Genomic DNA, 21,350 nt, shown 5'->3' on the forward strand with positions numbered 1-21,350 from the left:
ATAAGCACATCTGTCAGTTGATCAACACAAGGGCAATGTGGGAACATGCACATCTGGCGGAAACTACCACTGGTAGTATTTTAGTACCTTATTAACACTCCTTCGTTGAAGCAGTTCCTAGAATGAATATACAGATCTTGACTCATGAAAAGGAGAACTCTTAAATATGAGAAGCAGGTTCGCCCAAAAATACATTATATGATCACATAGTTATGCATCTAGAAAAAGTTTACAATGCATTTGCATGCACGCACAAAGAAACACAGTCTCTTTATACACACAGGCAAGGAACATGCAGAGACGTACAGTTCCTCTCACACTCATACAGAAAGCTCTCCCTCCATCTGACCCTGCTGCAGCTGCTACAGCTATGGATATTGCTGGGCTTCTAATTTTGGACGCACGTAGGGGAAGCAATGGAAAACTAGGTGGGTGTAAGAAATCTGACTTTTGTCTCCCTTGCATAGCAAAAGCAACCAAACCAGCCAGAGAAGTTTGTATGCTTTTATCTAACCAAAGAAGAATTATGATTATGTACTTCATTCACCAGTTTATATTCCTATAACTTCCATCAAAACCTGTTCATACCATTTATTTACAAAAAGTTCAGCTGTAACCTGAAGCTTCAAGTGAGACCACCATGGAAAAACAGACATCTGAAACTGCCCCTTCCCTTTTGCTGAAAAAAGTAGCTACCTAGAGGTAAACCTCCCTTCGTTTTTTTAATAGTTGGGAAATAATTTACTGCACCAAGGATTTAGCCTCACAATGGTAATATTGTGGTCAAAGAAGTCAAAAGATCCCAAAGCATTTTGTAGATTTGAATGCTGAAGGTGGGCTATATAGGATTTTTCTCCTGATGACAATATACCCATAAACACCCTCCATCCCTTCCTTAATCTATCTCTCTCTTCCTTGCTAATTTCTTTCCACTCATGATAATAAGGGGGGGGGGATCCTCCTGTTTTAGAGATTTATGCTCATCATAATCAATGTCTTGCAAAATTGGTGCAAAAATAAAAATCACCCCAGCACTTGTCTTCCAATTCTTTCTGGGAAATGAGAAGGCAGGGCGGGGCTTAACAAAGCTTTCTGTGGTCAATTGTGTTATCGAGGCACTTGGCACTACCAGCTGATTCTGACCTACTATTAATCTCTCAGGAAAATAAAACACTCCTTTGTAGTTAAAAGTTACTACTGTGCGTTTTCTCTCAGTAAAAGCAGCTTTCACACAAAAAAATGCACATAGTGAAAGCCTTGAATAGAATTAGACGGTGATAACTAGTTGTTTCAGTGTTGCTCAAAGCAAATAAATCAGTTTAAGCAATATTTCTCCTAAGTGACATAAATGCAACACATATTATCAGGTTTGTGCTTCTAAGCTCAGTGATGTCCAGAAAAATGACATGCTACATGCTTGTGACAGTATCTCCAATACCGAGAATATGTAAAAGTGCATCACTGTTTTGACAGTGGTTTCAAAACTACAATAAGCAAACATCAAAACAAAATGGGATTGTGGTTCTTTTATACCAAAGGAATACACAGAAATATAGTGTAAGAACACAATTAACCAGTCCAATTAACCAGTCTGGCAAATTCAATTGGGCAAATGCTTGAAGACTATTTCAGTCTTTTTAGGGGGTGAAACTAAATTTTTGCAAATTTCTCCAGCGAGCGATCTTAAAAATATGTGTTTGGGGGTGAGGAATTCAAAACTGCTATTATTTTTGTGATTGGACAACATTTAGGTTGATAATCTACCTTTGATTATAAAGCATATAAACTGCTTTCAGAAAACCAAATAATTTTATCTTCTGAAAATGCCAGGTAATGCTAGCTAGCTAGCTAGCTAGCTAAATAAATAAATAAATAAATACAACTGTGAGTACTTGGCAATCATTTTTAATTATTTCTATGCCATTTTACACACATTTTTCTTACGAAGCAAAACTAAATTATATTAATTTAACCAAAATATATTTTGAATTCCCAAGTCATGTTATAAAATTTTAGCACCCCTCATCTTTGGAATTAGAAAGTTGAAAAATCCAACCTACCTCCAGGCATCAAAAAGAAAAGAAAAGAAGAATATTTTAGCAGTTTCTAAATTAGTATTTATTAATTACACAAAAGCAAGATTAGGGTACATTGAAACAGTGCCTTTGGGTTTTTCCTTTTACTGCTTTAAAATAAATCCAGCGTTAGATGCTCCATCATCATATTTGGAACAGCAGCTCAATGTCTTTTAATGAGGGGAAATGCAATTTAGGATGAGGGTGAAGACAGATGAAATGTTTTCAGCATGGTGGAAGTGGTTTGAACACATAATTGCTCCATTTGTTTTCAGGGCAGTGAAATGGGCATTCAAACCACATCCATTTCTGTCTTCACCCTTACGAAGCTCCTAAGAACACTTACATCAGTGCTGGTCTGTCATCTTTGGTCCGATAGGGTCATCTTTGTTTTGCTTAAAGGAAGTATTTTGAGTGCTGCCCAAGGTTATATGGTCAAATGTATACATGCAATCCCACCCCCCGTAGCCACAATCTTGGAGAGAATATTGAACTTTCCAAAGTATGTGGTGGAAGTGGTGCTGAAACATTTTAGATGAATAAATTACCTGTTGTGTGGTGGGGGTGGAATTAGATGAACATTTTTGCAACTAAATGGTGTATATACATTGGGAAGATGTCCCTGGGAATGACTTATCAATCCTATGCATGTTTAGTTGGAAGTATATTGTTTAGTTGGAAGTATATTTCACTGTTTCCAACAGGTTTAACTTCCAGGGTATGGGTAAGATTACGGCCTCAGCATATGGTGAAAGTGCTGGAAAGGAGACAAAAGGCTGTATCCAATGCTGCATTAGCTGCGTTTTCCAGGAGCAATGGGATGACTGCCCCCTGCCTAAACCCCAAATCCTCCAACCATCCGGAACTGGTTTTAAGGATGTGCAGAGCACTGTTCAGTCTTCCTTTGATGGAAGTTGCTGATATGGCCCACATAACTCTTAAATAGTTTGGTAGAAAATGGAATTTCAGGGAACTCTTTTTTGCTTTTATTGCACTTTGGTGGGAGGGAAATGATATACAAGTCTTAAGATGAATGAAGGTAAACTGCAAGATAAAAAGTAAAGAACAGCACGCGTGCACACACAACTCTGATATGAATTCCCATAGATGGAAATGTTATAAAATTATGATTAAAATTTTGGCAGCAGCAACTCAGGTATGATTGTTTTTTTACTTAAGGGCAGGCATGATGCCTCCTGCACTTTCCACCACTGCTCCAACTCAAGCCAGGTACATTTCAGGTTATCAAGTTTCACAACAGGAATTTGGAAGAAAAAGGCCTAGCAATCTTTGCCAAATGCAATGTCTCTATTGAGTGACTCACTCTGTTGCCCAGATTTTTCCTAATTTGGGTACAACAGTTGGTACCTGAAATAGACCTGATTAGAATGTAGATACTTAAGGCCCAGGATGAGTAATAAATCCAAAACAGCCATCGGAGCAGGACCAGCATATGGGAGAGAATGAAAAAAGAAGAGGAGGGAAGTGTGCCAGCAAACCTGACAAATTAGCGAGTTCTTCTTCGTGTAAAGCCTGCTGGGCCATCTTAAGGAGTGGCAGCAACAAACTAGGAAGTCTCTCTAAGCACGCACGTGCTCTGGCAAGTATGAGTGCATAAACATCTTTCCTGAGCTTCGTGTTCAGGAAGCGCGTTGGGCTTCGTGACAAGTTACACCCAGAAACAGTGTTGGCTTATTTGAACACCTCTCATGGAACTAGGGTCCTGAAAAAATCTGACTTCCTCTTCCCTTTTGTTAAGGGTGGGCTGTGGGTAGTGGTCTTGAGTCAGGAGTAGGAACTGGGAGCCAGGAGAAAAGGGCAGTCAGGTTCTATGCTTAAACCAGAAGGCAGGACGAGAGATCACATCAAGTACCAGGATAAATCCACGTCCCTGGCATGTGCAGCACTATTGCTAAAAAGCACTTGTTGTGGTTGGGCCAGGTGGACAGAAGATGAGGAGTCAGTGTGGCATGTCTTGTATCAGGAAGTTCTTAATGTTTGATGTTTTAGTATGTTCTGATATGTGCTGTGAGCTGCTCAGAGTGGCTGGGGGTATAAATAATAATAATAATAATAATAATTATTATTATTATTATTATTATTATTATAAAATAATTATTATAATAATAATAAAATAATTATTATTATAACACCAGGCCGCTCTGCAGTTGGACTAAACTAAAGTTCATGCTGCTTCTGCAGCAGGAAGGTGTAGGAATTAAAGGGGGTTTAAAGAGATCTGATGAGCACCCTCAGTCTTTGGAGGCCAGCTATGAAGAGTTAGGGTCCTTAGCCTGGCTATGGAGCATCCTTTTGGCCCAAACTTGTGGGTCCCTGAGCAAGGTTGGGTCTACCTATCTGTGGGATGTGGTTTACCTATCTGTGGGATGTGGACAGGGAAATTTCTGAGACACAGAAGAAAGGCATGGAGTGCCACATATGGCACCTGAATTCAAGTTCCCCCAAACTCTGCTTTAAATTATTTGTGTTAGTTCTAAAGCAGAGAAGGGGAACCTGTGGCCTCCATACATTGTTGGATTACAGCTATTCAGCTTATAAAAGAGCCCATGAAGTCACATTACACAATGTACAATTGTTAAATAAATCAGTTTCTCAAAGTGAATGTAGCCCACTCTGTTGATGATAGCCGTCATAGAACTTCTGCAGAGAATCTGGAATTCGAGGAGTCACAATAGCTAAGGCTTGTTGGAAATGCCGTCCCATAATGCATTTTGCTTGTATATCTTCCTGAAGGGCAAGAAGCGCAGCTTCCCTACAAACCGCAGTTATCTGAAAAAGAAATATATGTATTTAAATAACAAGATTTATTGCTGGAACATTTTATCTGCTGAGGACTGGTGGCAGAGGACAGACGCAGAATGAAACAGAAGGCCACATTCATAATTTTCTTGAATATCCATGGAAGCCTCTGCAAAAAATTGTTCCAAGCCTGGCAAAATCCACCAACAACACATTCTGATGTTTGCTATTGCAGCATACACTGCCCTCTTATATAAATAAAATATGCATATGCATATGGCAGATGCTCAATTAAAAATACGCCAACTGATGGCAAACAATTCAGTACGCATTCCAGAAACGAGAGAAAGACTATCAAATCATTTGTGGCTGCTTTCTTGTCTCAAACTGTAACTTTAAAAAAAGGTGGAGGGAAGGGGGAAGGAAAAGCATACAATTCAAAAAGAGAAGCAGGAAGGAAGAAAAAGTGTGGAAAAGAAGACTACTAATATCTTAAAGCCTGAGATGGGTTTTTAAGCTCTCTGGACTTCAGACAGCGGAAACAGCCTCATGTTAATGTCATTCTAAAGACACATTACTGTGGTGAAAAGCGCTTGAGGAATGAACAGGGGGACCACGATTTTCAGTGTAAGAGGGAAAACAGTGATTGATATTGACTGCACCCTTGTGTGTCTAAATGAAAGAGCCAGCTGAAATGCATTTGTCAGCCATTCAGTATATTTTCCTTGTTTGTTCACTTGCTGAAAAGACTTCCACCGCCCATGCAGGACTAATGGCTGCCAAAGTCTTTTAGTAGCTTTTTAGGGGATTTAGCATGTGTTTAGCATGCCTTCAGAGAAGAAGTAGAAAAAGCATGGATTTGGACATCTTTGTCAAGTTACTACAATATTGCTGTTAGTTCTGATCAGTGCTCTGCTGTTCTGCATTTTAATGCTTTAGAGCACAGTGAAGATGTTAAAGCAAAAAAGAAAAAAGAATCACACACATTGCCATCTCACAGGTTAAAGTCTATGTATGTAAGTTAATGTAGGGAGCACAGCCACAGGAACCCATGCTTATTAGTTCCTAAACTCAGAAAACACCCCACAAAGCCTGATAATTTCTCAAGTAACACATAGAGTACCTTGATATGTTTTCCTTGTTTGCTCACTTGTTGTTTTGACACCAAAAGGCAAACCTTTCACAGAAAGTCTTATTCGTGCCATTGCATTTACAACTCAAAATGAACATGAACATCAAAAATCAGAATTGTGTGTGAGCAATATATTTTTCCAGTGGTCACATGAACTCAAAGGTCACATGAAGAACACTCACGACCAGCTTTTCTGCTACGTACTTCATGTTTCCAGTGATTACGTCAGGGGTTGTCAACCTGGCCCCTACCGCCCACTAGTGGGTGTTTCAGCATTCTAGGTGGGAGGTAGGGGGTTCTATGGCACAAGCGAAATCCTCCTTCCATTGAGCACTGGTGGGTGGTAAGGAAATTCTACCATCAAGAAAGATGCATTAGTGGGCGGTAGGTATATAAAGGTTGACTACCCTTGGATTACGTAAACAGTGTTATAAGAAAAACTGGTAATCAAAACTTGGGAACTCCCGGAAACTGAGAACGGGAGGTGCACAGTGTTGCAACACTGCATCCAGTCTCAGAGCAAACTTAATGGTGTGATGGAGGTCTGCCCAGCAATCTAAGCAGGGGCATTTTAGTAACAATGACACATACATATCGAGCATCAAAGTATTTGGATTATTTCTGAGAGACTGATCCAGTGTGGTCTGTGATGCACGGCCTTCACTGGAGAAGATGCTAATGAGGATAAGTAGTAGACGAATCTCACATGTAGAGCAAGATGTTCAAGAGGGATGAAGCCTCAAAGTACAGAATGGGAACAAACTATGCCCTTCGAATAGAATGGAATGGAATGGAATGGAATGGAATGGAATGGAATGGAATGGAATGGAATGGAATGAAAGTGCAGACAGCAGTGAAGAGCGGAGACATCTGTACTCCTATGCACTTTATCATGCACACTAACCCAAAGTACTGTGGATGACATGCAGCAGCTCATGGCTTAGCACATGCAGCTGCCAGTGAGTGGTGGAGGCTCAGCACTGCAGGATGCAGGCAGAACATGCAGGCTCAAGCAAGACTCTTAACCTCTAAAATTCCCAGCCAGGTCATTCATGCAGTTCAGCAAGCCTACTTCCCACAGCTTGTAGCCCTGAGAAAGAGGCAGTTGCGGCCAGCTAGCAGCAGCCATCCCATGTCAGGGTCAGCAGTGAGTGGTGTGTATACATGTGGGTGAGACACAATGTCTGCCTGTCTGTCTCAAGACAGTCACATCCCATGTCAGCATGCAGACAGAGAGCAAAGGCGCTGCTTCCTGCATGTTCAATTTCTGAAGTGCTTTCAATATGCTCATCTACAGTCTGTAGCTTGGATCACTAGTGATCCCTCAACATGCATTTTAAGCTCTCGATGTTGTGTATTACCTGACTATGTTTGACACAAGCTAAGCCTCATCTGTAAAATGGGCAATTTTTTCCCTGGAACGTCTTCAAAATGCTTACGTCTCCAGTAATATTAAGCGTATGTATACAATGGTTGGTGACAGGAACTTTACACACAATCATTAAATGTGCTTCTTAGATGGGCATCTTCTGTGAATTTTGCCCATTAAAAATGGAATGCCAACCCTAAGCATCATATTGAGCCCTGCTGTTGGGTTCTATTCAGGTGCCAGAATGGTTTATTTCAAGAATCAGCAATCCTGTCTATTAGGATTCAGCCAGTCAACTATTTTGGAGAAGGGAAAACGCAACAGTGGTGATACTTGCTTTAAATAGCAAGATCTGATAATAATAATATGTTATTAGTGCTTATCTTATTCCTGGGCATGTTTTGCAATATCAATCTTTGCGCGCGCACACACACACACACACAGAGAACTAGAATAATTGACACTTGACATTTCAACAGGACCAACATGTCCCAGCAAAAATGCCACATGATGTGAATCACACATCCATGCAATAGTAGTATAGCCCTAGTTTATATATGTATCAGTGGGAAATTTGTCATTTATTTTAGTGAGGCTTAGAAGACACCCAAGATGTTTTGATTTCAAATTATTTTCTAAAGTTACTAATGAGTAAAAAAGAACACAGAGAATAGAGACCAACAGTAATATTTAGAGAGGGGGTTCTAATTGTGTCAATCATTTTCAGCTTCCTAGGTGAAAAATACTCTCAGGTATCAATTATTATACTCCTGAAGCCATGGACTGATAACCTAACAATTCATCTGCCAGGATGAATCAGATGAGATGAATAGCTGATTCAGCTTGCTTGAGTCAGGTCCATTGTGGTTTTAAGCACTAACTTTTTTCCAAAGGGCTGAAAGTCCTTTTCAGCTTCTTTGTATTTGAAGTGCTCCAAAAAAAACTTTAAAGAATATCGAGAGACGGGGCAGGCAGGGTGGTAGTGGGGAGAAATGAGCTTCTGTGTTTAAAGTCTTAGGTATTTTTTAAGAGTGGCTTGGTTAATGCATCCTCTGCCGGGAACACCTGTGAACTATTGAATTTAATTGGGCTGCAGCTGGTGCAGATTGTATGTGCAGCGACTGGCAGCCCGATAAGCCCATCTCTTACATTGTGTTGCATTTTCCTTTCCCTTTCATTCAAGCTTGTCATCCCCCCCCACCCCCACCTCCCCAGATGGTTACAACAGACCGTGTGAGAAAGGGATTAGGGACCTGGAGCAGATTGGCATCCTGTGGTGGTTTGTGAATAGTGCAAATTGTGGCGTTTTCCCGGATGACGACTACCTGCAAGAGTGCGGGCTAGCTTGCCGCACACACACTCCTAAGCACGTCTAAAAGTAGGATTAGAGAGTGGGAACATCAGCTTTCCCACTCAGCATGAAGGACCGTGAAAAGGCTTCAGAATTAGACCTTTCAAACAATGATGAAACCCCAAGGGTCCAATCTGAAAAGGTACCCCCCAACTCAAGTCTTTTCTGTGACTGACTCTTACTAAATCAGTAGTATGCACCTGCTTACATCACAAATAAGCCCTCATCACAAATAAACCCCAAATCCGACCCTGAATAAAAAAAGTCAACATAAAGGAGAGGAAGTTTAAGTCTGCCATGGTTTCCCTGGACAAGGAATTAGGAGGTCAAAAATCATAATTTGTTACTCTCCTACATCCTGCTAAGAAACTCCATATAACCATAGTATTAAAAAGCCAGCTCTAGCTTCAGTCTTCTTTCATTCATTTCCCTCCCATTCCTGAGTTTTGGAGTACACTGTCAGCAATATGCCGATGACACACAACTCTGCTTCTCTTTTACATCTGCAGGTGTGGCAAGAGATGCACTGGACCATTGTCTTGCCTCAGCAACTGACCAGATGAGAGTCAATAATACTGAAACTCAAGCCAGATAAGACTGAAGCACTGCTAATCGGTGGTTCCCTAGAGTGGATGGATGGATATAAGGTGGCCTGCTCTTGATGGGGTTACACTCCCTCTGAAGGAACGGGTATGAGACATGGGGATTTTTCTGGATTCATTGCTATTGCTTGAGGCTCAGGTGGCCTCAGTGGCACGGAGTGCCTTCCATCCACTTCAGCTGGTGGCCCAGCTGTGGCCCTATATGGACAGCAAGACTTCTGTTGTCTGTGCTCTGGTAACTTCTAGGTTAGATTACTGCAACACGTTTTACATGGGGCTGTCTCTGAAGATGGTTTGGAAATTTCAGCTGCTGCAGAATTCAGTGGCTAGGTTGCTCACCTGGGCAAGATGCTTTGAGCATGTAACGCCAATTCTTCCTCGACTACACTGGCTGCCAATTAATTTGCAGGCCCAATTCAAAGTGCTGGTTATGACTTATAAGGTCTTAAACAGCTAAGCACAGCAGCACCCCAAGGACCTTCTTGCTCCATATGAACCAACCCAGACCCTGCAATCATAATCCGAGGCCCTTCTTTATGTGTCTCCTCCGTGAGAGGTCTGGAGAAAAAGGGGAGGCCAATGGATAGCCGTATGTCAAAACTGAGCCCTTCTATTTGATCTTACTAAACGTATTAAATTGTTAAGCCTAGAGGAAAACACACATATAGGATCTCAGAATTCCATACCAGCTTTGAAGAAATACTGAAATTCTCAACAAAATAGTAGTAATTTATGCCCTAGAGCCACAACTGAAGGCTAAGTGACTTTGGGAAAATATTGTCATATGAACTGAAGTTTACAGCTTTTGCAAATATCACACGTACTTTATAAAAATAAGATCCGTTTTGTGTCTATATGTATGCTTATCAAATATCCACATGATACTTGTTTATCTCTACTGATGCTTATCTAGTTGTCATGTGTTTGCACAGACCCAGTAAATGAGAGACAGATGAACTGTGTTCCCAGAATTAACACATGGACCATGCAATAAACAGAGAAAATTATTTGTGTTAGGCTTTTTATGGGGTTATGCCAAATCCTTGTACACTGCATAAAGGGTCTTTTAGAAAGATCATGCTCATTCTCAACCATTCTGATAAGAATTAACACCCACAGGGTATGTTCTGAATGTAGCTACAAGCCTAGTTTCCTTTTCTTCTGTTTGTGATTTTTCAACTATACATGAAACCTTTCCAAGCAATATATTAAATGTAAATTCCAATTTAACATTTGTAACTACAAGCTCTAAATGCAGCTGCTTTCCAAAACATACTGATTTGATACAGATCCCATCATTCTGGCAAAGGCATGGCAGGACTGCACCTTTAACAAAAGAATTCTGTAACAAAAACAAGTTTGCACATGCTGGGATGGAATATTTTTAAACAACATGCCCTGCCAAGTGCTAGTTTCAGCTGTATTTGTGGAACATAACTGCATACATGCACTTCAGAATGAAACTTTCATTTCTGGAACCCATCTTCGGAATAATTTTATTATTTTTTTAGAAAACCTCTACAAATTAATCCACATATTCACTTTAATACCCTTGTGTTATCTCTAGTACAGGCACATTTATATACCTGGATATATAAGCTATTGTGTGTACTGTATGTAGGGAGGTATCACTTTCAAGACTTGGCAAATCATAGCGTCATATATCTCACCACTCAAAGGACCTCATTCGGAAATACTTGTCAGCTGTGGTCAGCACAGTTCAAGAAGATGATGACTGATAGAGTCAAAGGCAAGCTGAAAAGATGACAGACTAGAAGGCAAACCATATTTTGAAACACTGCAGGAACCAAGTATGGTTAAGCCTATGGTCAAGAAGATTAAGTGGTGACACTTTAAATAAAAAAGAAAGCAGAAGTTAAAGAATTGACGTGTCCAGACAATGGGAGAGTAGATTTATGTTCTCATAAATTCTTATTCTTAAAATAAGGTCATCAATGCAATAAGTTGCTTAAGGAAGCTATACACTTTCTCAGCCCAAACTTAGAAGTCCTATCACAGATCTCCCACATCTTCTAATTTGGCCATAACTCTTATTTCCATTGATACAATGTGTCAGAAATTAGAGCTAATTTTTAGAGATAACATTTCCCTAAATACCAGGTTGTACACATACTATATTGATGGTATTCAGATTTTGGTGAAAGTTTGTGGCCAGAATAGGGACAGAGAAGTATCTCCAATTTCCAACTTGCTGGAAATTTTAGGTGGTTATCGTGCATGTGTCTTTTTCCAAGGAATTCATAAAAGAGTTGCCAGCTGCAGGCAACCATCCAAAACACTTTCTGGAAAGCTGAAGAGCAGGAAGATTGCAAAGCTCTAAAATCATCACTGCCAGAATAGATAATGTTCCCTTTAAGAGATGAAAGTGGCTGATTTTCTGCATTGGATTATGAGCAGAAAAATGTGTTTTGGCCACAAGTTTGTATGCCATGATGAGAAGCACAACACCTCCCCACCCCAAATGTGGAATAACAAATGCAAGTCCAACTCCAACCCCCTACACCATCACTCTAAAAGCAGGAAAGAGATAGCTAAAAGATGGATGACAATGTCAGTTTTTCCTCAGGGTGTAAATCAGTGGAAATAAATGTTTTCTGCTATTACGGGACATAACAATTGTGTGTGTGTTTTCTTTGCACAGATCTTAGCAATTAAAGAATTCTTATAATATAGCTATTAAAAGAATGAAGATGTATGGAGGGAGGGGGCTGAACTACTAGATTGGCATGTGGATTTTAAAAAACTGATGCATCCATGCATGGCTTTGTCAAGAACAAACTCTGTTTATCTTTGTTTTTCAGTCCCCTACCTTGTCCAACATACACAAGTCAGACAGGCATAATACCAGTACATTTCCAAGACTGTATGACGTTTGTGTTATTTTTGTGCTAAAGAGATTTGACAACATCTTTGAAAGGATCAAGGGGATCAAGCTTCAGAGTTTCTGTTGGCTTCCTTCACACAACAGTTCTATATTTACTCAGATAGGAATGTTAAAGATAGGTACATAAAACCAATGGCTTATCTGTATTGTGGATTTTATGAGCAAGGCAGTGCTATGATTCTCCAAATATGAAGTGTAGCCCAGACCATTAGGACTTCCATGATTTTGAGTTCACATGGCCTTCCCTATGAAGCATGAGTCTCATAAGCTCCATCCTTCTCATTAAGCTAGATTCTGTACTTGGAAAATGTGTAGTCATCAGACAATTCTTTGCACAGCTGCATTTCTTGTACTGTGGCTGCCTTGCAGCATCCATCTCCCAAGCTAGAACCTGGAAGAAGTAAGGGAGGAATAGGAGGATTGGAGAGAAAGTGAGGGTTCCAGTTCTTTGTGCCTATCCTAATAGCTTAGGTAGGATTAACAGGGAAGGGTTCTGGGTGTTTGCTCTTTTCCCACAACCATTTCCACAACCCTACCTAAAACCATACAGGGTACACTGGGTACAGCTACCCATACAGGGTATACTGGGTACAGCTACCCAGGGAGGTAACATAGAGGCAACTCCTTGGAGGTGTAAGAAGATTAATTACTGTACTGGATTCCTTCCCCTTAGCTTTACTCACCGTGGAAGAAATGTAAAGGAGTTGTTGATTATTATAATAATGCTGTTATTGCATGGTTATGAATGTGGAGCTTATTGTATATCTTATTTACCTAATTTTTTTGATTGTGATTCACAAACCACTTAGATTTCTGTTGAAATATGAAGCGGTTAAGTAAGTTAACTAACTTAAGTGACACCAACAGCTATCCGGTTTCATGAAGATGCACTTAAAAATGTCTGGCTTGTAACTAGTATAGGGCTCTTGTGAAAATATCAAAGAAGATAAGCAAATGACACCGAGAAAGACAGAGCAGATAGGGGAGAGAACATGACCAACTGAAGGGAAGTTCAATAGCATTAGCATTTAGAAGCTTTTAAGCGTAAACATAAAGATAACTCAGATTTGCAGTCACCAGATTCACACACAGGAATAATTAGAACTTCAAAATGCTAAAATGCTCTGCTAACAAACATGATGCATTGGTATCCATTGCTGGTTTCCTCCAAATATTTAATGTACTGTATAACATTCTGGATTATTCAAAAAACTCCTGAAACTAACATTTTCCAGTTCAGACCATTATAGGGGAAGAAAGCAGGGGGATCTTTCACCCCAAAACATATGCAATATTAAAATTTCATTGCCAAACATATATGTGATGTGCTTTCCACAGTTAATTTTTAATTTCCTGACTATACCGCATGTGAAATTTTCAAATACTTTTGGCACTCATTTCATGACATATGTGCACCTTATTGCAGGAAAGCAGAGTCAGCCCAGTATGGAAGCCTCCAAACTAACTGAACAATCCCTGTGGCTGTAAATGTTTCAAACTGAGTTTCAGGAAACGACAAAACGTTACAATCCAAAAAGGATTACAAATGCAGTATAATGGTTGCCACACTCTTCCCAAAATCGGCTCCACAATAAGAGAAGGCAGGTGTTTTAGCCAGCTTACATACAAAACTGATGATTTTCTGTTCATGTTTATAAAAGCCACAATTCATAACTGACAGAAGGCTGTAAAACTTGGCACCTTCCCTCCTACAAAAGATTTTCCCCATGTATTCAATTTATTTTGCTTTACTTTAAGTCACCCTAATTATGCCAGCATCTTCAGCTGATGATTGTATTAGTCCTGAAGCAGTCCCTAAACAAATGAGAGCTTTGACTTCCATTGTTAAAAGTCCTGCTTCCAATTTTTGGAGTAGGAAATTAAATAACTTACAAATGAAATACTGGGCTTAGGACCAAACATTTGAACATTGCCCTGTCCTTTTCAGAGCAAGGAGGAAGCGGCTGCTGAAGAAGGGACAAGCCAAGAGAAATAATGTTTAACCTCAGCCCCATGTGAAAGTGATTTGAGATAATCGAAGGAGTCTGCAAATATGCTAAAAATGGGACCACATACTAACAGAAGAGCTTTACCAGGAAGTGAGAAATGCACTGGACCCTTATCTTCACAAGAGCTATGTGAGGAAAGTGCTGCTATGGCAGGAGTAGTAGTGAAGAAATCTCTTTTTAATTTAAAACTACAAGATCGTGATAACCTGTCAAGTCCTTTTCCTGTGTCAAGGCTTGGTATATAAAGCAACATGGATTTCAATTACAGGAATGAAGGCTGCATTCCTAAGCACACATAAAAGCATAAGAAGAACCTGCTGTATCAGGCCAATGTACCATATAGTACAGTAACCTGTTCTCACAGGAGCCAACCAAATGCCTGTGAGAAATTATCAAGACAGACCCAAGCACAAAAGCACTCTCCCCTCCCGTGGTTTCCAGTAACCGGTACAGTCCTACCTCGGGTTGCGAACGTGATCCGTGTGGGAGGCATGTTCGCAACCCACAGTGCCGTGTCTGCGCACGTGTGTGATGTGATTTGGCACTTCTGTGGATGACGTCATTTTGTGGTTTTGCACATGCGCGAGCGCCGAAACCCAGAAGTAACCCATTCCGGTACTTCCAGGTTTGGCACGGTCCGTAACCCGAAAACGCACAACCCGCAGCGTTCGCAACCCGAGGTGTGACTGTATTCAGAAGCATTATCTGACTGACTGTGAAGGCAGAGCACAGCCAATTTGGCTAGTAGCCATTGAGAACCTTACCCTGCATGAATCTGTCTAATCCTCTTTAAAGCTATCCAAGTTGGTGGCCGTTGCTGCCTCCTGAAAGAGTGAGTTCCATAGTGTAACTATGCATTGTATGAAGAAGTGCTTTCTATTATGTCTGGTATCTTTCAACATTCAGCTTCATTGGATTTCCATAAGTCCTACCACTCTCTATCAATTTTATCGATGCCATTGCAAACTTCTATCATGTCACCTCTTACTCACCTTTTCTCTAAACTAAAACGTTCCACATACTGGGAAATGCAACCCATTAAGTTCCATAGGACTTGTTTCTGAGTAAACACACACAAGGTTACACTGTAAGCTTATTTTTTTAAACATTAGTTTAATTTCCATTGTTGAAGAAGTTTGCAAGTTACACAGGATGTTTTTAATACTCACGTTTTACAGGTGAATGCCACAGAGTTGGAAGGGAAACTCAACACGTGGACCAATTTGAAACCATACTGGACCCTGCTTAGCTTTGCAAATGTGCTAGCCGTTTTATTGCTGCACCACCGCTTAGTCATCAAAAGTTCAGTTTGGATATTAAAATTACTGATAAAATCAGATGCTAGAAACAAGTTAGTCTAAGATTTTTTTTTGAAATGTAAATAAATTCAGCAGTTTTAAAAATATGAATTATAAAGCACATGCCAAATTTTCATGTCTAAGTAAGACTTGCTTAAACAAAAAAGTTGTTAGCAGGGGCCAAAAGCAGTACAGCAAAGGTGTCTGCATAGTATCAATGGACAGAAAGTTCCACAGAGTAGGTACTACCACGCTGAAGGATCAGTTCCTTGAAAGTGTAGAACAAACGTAATATTGTCACTTATAAATACTTGCTATTGTAACTTAATTGGGAATCAGATTCCCTTGTTGATCTATCCCACCAGAGATCTATATACTACCAGTAGTAAAGGACAAAGTGGTGGGGCAGAGGTTTTCCACAATGACCAAACAGATGGTTCTAGGAATCCCATAAGTAGCCTTCTGTCTTGCTTTAGCTCTCAGCGCTTGATACGCAGCAGCCCATTGGATCCAAACTTGTAGGTGCCAAATAGCACAACAGATGTGGGGGTCATATTCTAGCTCTATTTTTTTGCCACCTTCAATCAAAGGAAGAGACTATCATAATTTAACAGTTAATATTTTTCCATATGGTACAGAGGACAACTTAAAAACCAAACATATATAGTAGCCAAGAAAGAAACCATCTGGGCAGATAACAGACCTGAATTTTAATGTATTTTGGTCTATGATGGTATTAAGCATCCAGGTCTTACAGGGTGATAAACTATCCCCACCCCCGAATGTTTCCACCATAAATTCATTTACACTAATGCCTGTAGATAAGCTGGCCCAATGTTGTTTTAGTATTCAGTTAAGCAGCAAATAATTCAATTTTGCTTGTGGGAAACTATTTCCTAAGTACCTCCTGCTACACACTGTGCTAGCAGTGGTTGTGTAAGAAATTAATTAAAGTGTTCCTGTTGCAAAACGTTCTGGAGGATGAACAAAAGCACAGTGAAATGCAAGTAAACAAAGGAGGGTAAAATATGCTTACCAAATGTTCAATTTTTTGGCTGGGCTATATACTAATTTTTGCATTAAAGGCTTCCATAATTAAAAACAAAACAGCAGCAGCAGGAAGAGGAAGCAGTGCAACCAGCAGGGATAGGCTATCTTCAATTCAAGACCTGGGTCAGATCCTAAGAGCTACTAACCTGGGTCCTATCCTCTCAACAGCCAGGGCATCCTGGCTGGGGGTTTTGACTTTTTGATTTAAGCATCTAACCATAAGGATGTATCATAAACTAGTTTTTAATAATTCCCTCTATTTGGTATGGGCTGCTGCTGTTCCAAGTGGGCAGGATAATCTAGTTTATGGAACAACTTGCACAGTTCTTTGGATGTTTTACCCCAGGGAACTTAGCTCCACCAAACAGGCTTCCCATGTGGAACCTAGACTGTGTAGTAATGGAGACATCAAGCTGTTCACGCTTTTAATTAAATTGAACACATTGTTATATTTTCTCAGAATATTTATTTTCTCAGAAAAATAATGTACACACACACACGGTTCATCTGGAAGCTGTATCATTTTTCTGGTTTCATAAACATAGGATGACAAGTTTGTACTCATTAGTCAAAGTACTGGAGGACTACTGCTTTTGCATCTGGGCATTATGAAATTCTTTGTTTACATGCTGTTGCTTTGTTTATAAGGTGTAGAAAGAGTACTGACTTATATCAGGGCATTGTAACATTCCCTCCATTACATTCTGTTAAACATTCTGTTTAACCATCTGGCGTGGCAATTTAAAAGAACAAGGATTCCAGCATCCATTTCTTTACTACAAAATGTATGATCCACTGGCACAATGGGATTCATTTCCAGATAAAGGATTACAGGCAGATTGCTTTCTTACAAACTTATTTAAACACTGTCTACTCCACAACATCAACACAATATTTGAAGAGTAAAGCTGTTGGCAACACTAGTGCAACATCACAAACCATTGTGATATGGTAGGGCTGCAGGTAGTGCCAATTTTGAAATCCATAGTAAAGTTGGGATTAGTACAGATTTCCAAACCAAAGGTGACATTCATATGCCATTTCATTTGCTACACTCCCTGCATGATGAAATTCTTACGTAACTTCAATCTACTTTAAAGCTCTTTGGGATCAGACAAAAGATCCATCTAGTTTAGCATCCTGTTCCCCACAGTGGTCCACCAGAAGCTTCTAGGGACATGAAGGCAATCTCACTTTCCCATTGTTGACAACAGCAAGTGGTACTCAAGAGAGGCCTTTGATTCTAGAGGTACTAATATTATTTATTTGATTTCTTACTTCCATTTACCACAAAGTCCCAGGGTGGGTTGCAGCAATTTAAAATACAGTATTAAGATCAGTTAAAAACAAATACAGTCGAAGTAATAGAATGGGCCCTGAAAATATATGGTAGCATATAGCTATCATGACTTGTAGTCACTGAAAGGCTTATCCTCCATGAATTTGTCTAATCCTGTTTTAAAGCCATTTAAGCTAGTGGCCGTTACTACTTTTTATGGCATCAGTGTTTGTAAATTTTACACTTTAGTTTTGTATTAAATTTGCATTAATTTTGTATTATACATACATGGACTAGACAAAGCTAAGCACTCAATGGGTAAATTAGAATATGTTGATAAATCTCTCCCACTGCAATCAATGGTATGTATGCCCAATTTGGGTTGCCTCTTCTCCATAGTCTCTACTGTGCATAGGCATGAGTTGAAAATAGCAACATAAAGCAAGCTTTGTTGAAAAGCTCCCCACAACCACACCTAGGGAGGAACTACATAGTTCCCAAGTATGTTCCCAAACTTGTTTCCTGAGATATTGCAAATGGAGGAACATTTGTACGGAATAAGTGGTAGATGGGGAGCTTAATTTTATCCAAACACGCCAATTTCCCCCTACAAATGTCATCCAGAAGCCATTATCTCTGGTCTTGAAAACCAGGTGGGGAAATAGGTTTTTTGAGGGAGTAGGAAGCTGAATGCTAAATTGGTGGGTACAGGAGAGTTAAGAGCACACACATGCTGTCAATGTTCCCATTACAAGACAAACAAACCCAGAGTTAGCAACCCCAATCCTTGTCTTGAAATGTGCTGTTCTACCTCTGCTTTATTTACCTACTTTGTGTATGGTAGTCATACCATATGCCATAACATAGCTTTATGCAAACAGTGTATGCAAACTCCACTTTAAGTTGTTTGAACTTCTTTGTTTATTTCCTTTTGCCCACTCTAACCCACCAAAAACAGACCACTAAAAAATTGTACGTGGTTAACAATCTTTCATAACCTTCATATTTTTATCAAACTAATGAAGAAATATATGACTGTGTGAGCCTATGTTGAAGTGGTACTGGTGCCCTCTGATGTGTTAAAGCTTTTAGATGGATATACTATCTTAATACTTAACAGTGATGTGTATTAAGGGTTCACTTGGGATGGGAGGATGTTCTTTCCACTCACTTTATTCCATCATGCAACTCTTTGGAGATCTATAGGAATCTCCCTTCCACTTTCCTGTCTAGGATGTATGCTCCTTTACTTCTTCCGTAAGAGAAATAATGTTTGGAGCAGCCCATTTTGCAACCAACCACTTTTGTTCCAAAACATAACCACCTGCAGTTCCTTGTCACTGGGTGTATCATGAGCCATGATTAAATTGGGATGATCTGCACAGGAATCTTGGGTGTATTCAGGGAGTGTGTTCCATTTTCACTTCTCATACATTTACATGACCCACCATGTCTGTATTGCACATTCCCTGATTTGCCCAATCAATACTACGTGCAAAACAGGATCCAACAACAAATATTCCATTGTGAATACTAGGAATGCTTGCAGTAAGTACAAATCAACACCTGCCATTCTAGTTCAGAAATAAATGTATTTTTAAATGGCATTAGTAGTGCAAAGCATATTTTTGAAAGATTCCTATCAATTGCAATTTTGCAAGTCAATTCAGCAGATCAAGCATACAACTAGTTTCTCTAAAACATTCCCTTTGCTATTTTGGAATGGCCCTTCTTGAAATCAATGGCACATGTAAGCACTATACCAAGCAGAAGTAGGGTGGAGAAATATAAATTGCAAGAACCAAATATAAGTTGCATGAACCAAAAATGTTTCTTATTCTTTCTTATGCTGTTGCAGCAACATAAACGAAATAGTTCCAGTACGTTAGCTTGTCAGAAAACAACATGCTTCTTAAACCATATGGCTATTATGATGATGTTTGTAACATGTAGCCAAATCACACAATTTAACTTGAGCAATTGTCTACATTATATAGACTTCTGGCAACTAAAAATATTGCTCAGATGTTTTTGAGCCAGTTTACACTATACTTTAAATAACTGATTACATAGGTATGGTTTATTTTAAAGCATTATACCTCATCATTTCAGAATTGCATCATCAGGTGAGCACACAAAAAGCTGCCATATATATACTCTTGGCAAAATAATGCTGCGATTCATAATTTCTGGCTCTTCTACAATCTCACATCTGAAGGTGTACATGGCCAGAATAAATATAAATGCTTCAGTTTTACCCATTCTACTGAAGTATTAAGAATTGAATTTAATGCACCTTAACCAGGTTATAGCTATGACCATGCAGTTAAACAGATTGAATGAAATATTGAAGAGTTAACAGCCACTTATTAAATACCCAAAATGGGGTTTATTTTTACTGACTTTCATTGATTTTACTGTTGTAGTTGCACTATATATGTGTAAGCCCCTCCTTAAAAAGGTTGCATAAAAGTATTATAAATAAATAATAAGCATATGTTTTTCTCTGTGTCCACACTCCTTTGGGTTCAAATTGTGAACCTGGGTACTTTTCTCTCACATTTAATGTCGTTATTCATACAGACAATGGGTGAGAAAAGCTCTAACATGATGAGAACAGCTGCCTGCTTTTGCAACAAGACAGCCTCTTTCTCTCCTCCTCCTGGCACCCCCAAAATCTATCCTGGAAGCTGAGGGTCCCTTCTGTGGAAATTTTTGGGGCATGCAGGGGGCTGGAAGCAGGAGAAGAGAAACCGGAAATCTCATTGTGCATGCAGATTTCCGTTGTGCAAGCAGTCACAATTGGATGTCGCCCAATGTTACTAAATTCTTTTCTGGTTTGTTTTCTTAACAAACAGTGAAGTTATATGGGCAGTCACCTGCTTTAGGAAGTGTGCTTTGTGAGCCCAATGTATGAACTCATTCTGTACTGTACCGCAGAACAGGAGGAGCAGCAGCAGCAAAACAAAGATGAATGACTGCTACCAAACATCAGACTCAGAATGCAAGCCTGTCTGTTATCACAGCTCTAATATTAGTGTGTATATTTGCTTCTGCTGCCAAATGTTATCAGTGTTGTCCTGACATGCAGGGAACAACCTGTTCTACACGGATAATAACTGGGTAGGAAATGGCTCCAGTTTATCTTTGTGACACTTGTAAGGTAATTTTATCCATCGTGGATATCATAACGTAAATGATGATCATTTGAAAACACTTGGGATACTTGGGTTTCTGACAAAACTAAAGCCCTATCTTCAATCAGAAATGAGCAGGAGGATGTGGTGGTAGATCTCAAAATGCCTTGGGTTATCAAAATATTTGAGGTATGAGACATGCACACCTGTTCTGTTTTGTATATAAGTCTCTCAGAGCTGAGGGCTCAGGAATAATATTGAAAAAGACAAAGTGGAGAAGATCTATGGCTTTCAAATTAACTCAGAATTGTCAATCAATAGTCTGAACCTGATTTTTTAAAAACCGATGCCTAAAACCACCTAAGTAATTGGGTTAAAACTGG

At 39.6% G+C, this 21,350-nt stretch overlaps 1 protein-coding gene across 2 annotated transcripts in view; it reads right to left on the bottom strand.

The window, feature by feature from the left end:
- Nucleotides 1-4,420: 4,420 nt before the first annotated feature.
- The window catches only part of AFG2A (AFG2 AAA ATPase homolog A), a 165,476-nt gene continuing 148,546 nt past the window's right edge, over nt 4,421-21,350 (bottom strand). For both annotated transcript variants that reach the window (XM_081021930.1, XM_081021929.1), the window contains exon 16: nt 4,421-4,865. In XM_081021930.1, coding sequence (XP_080878056.1) covers nt 4,689-4,865 — 177 coding nt within the window. In that variant the 3' untranslated portion in view covers nt 4,421-4,688. The remainder of the gene's footprint in view (nt 4,866-21,350) is intronic.

This window comes from Podarcis pityusensis, assembly GCF_964106645.2.
Source record: "Podarcis pityusensis genome assembly, chromosome: 9".
Classification (NCBI taxonomy): Eukaryota; Metazoa; Chordata; class Lepidosauria; order Squamata; family Lacertidae; genus Podarcis; species Podarcis pityusensis.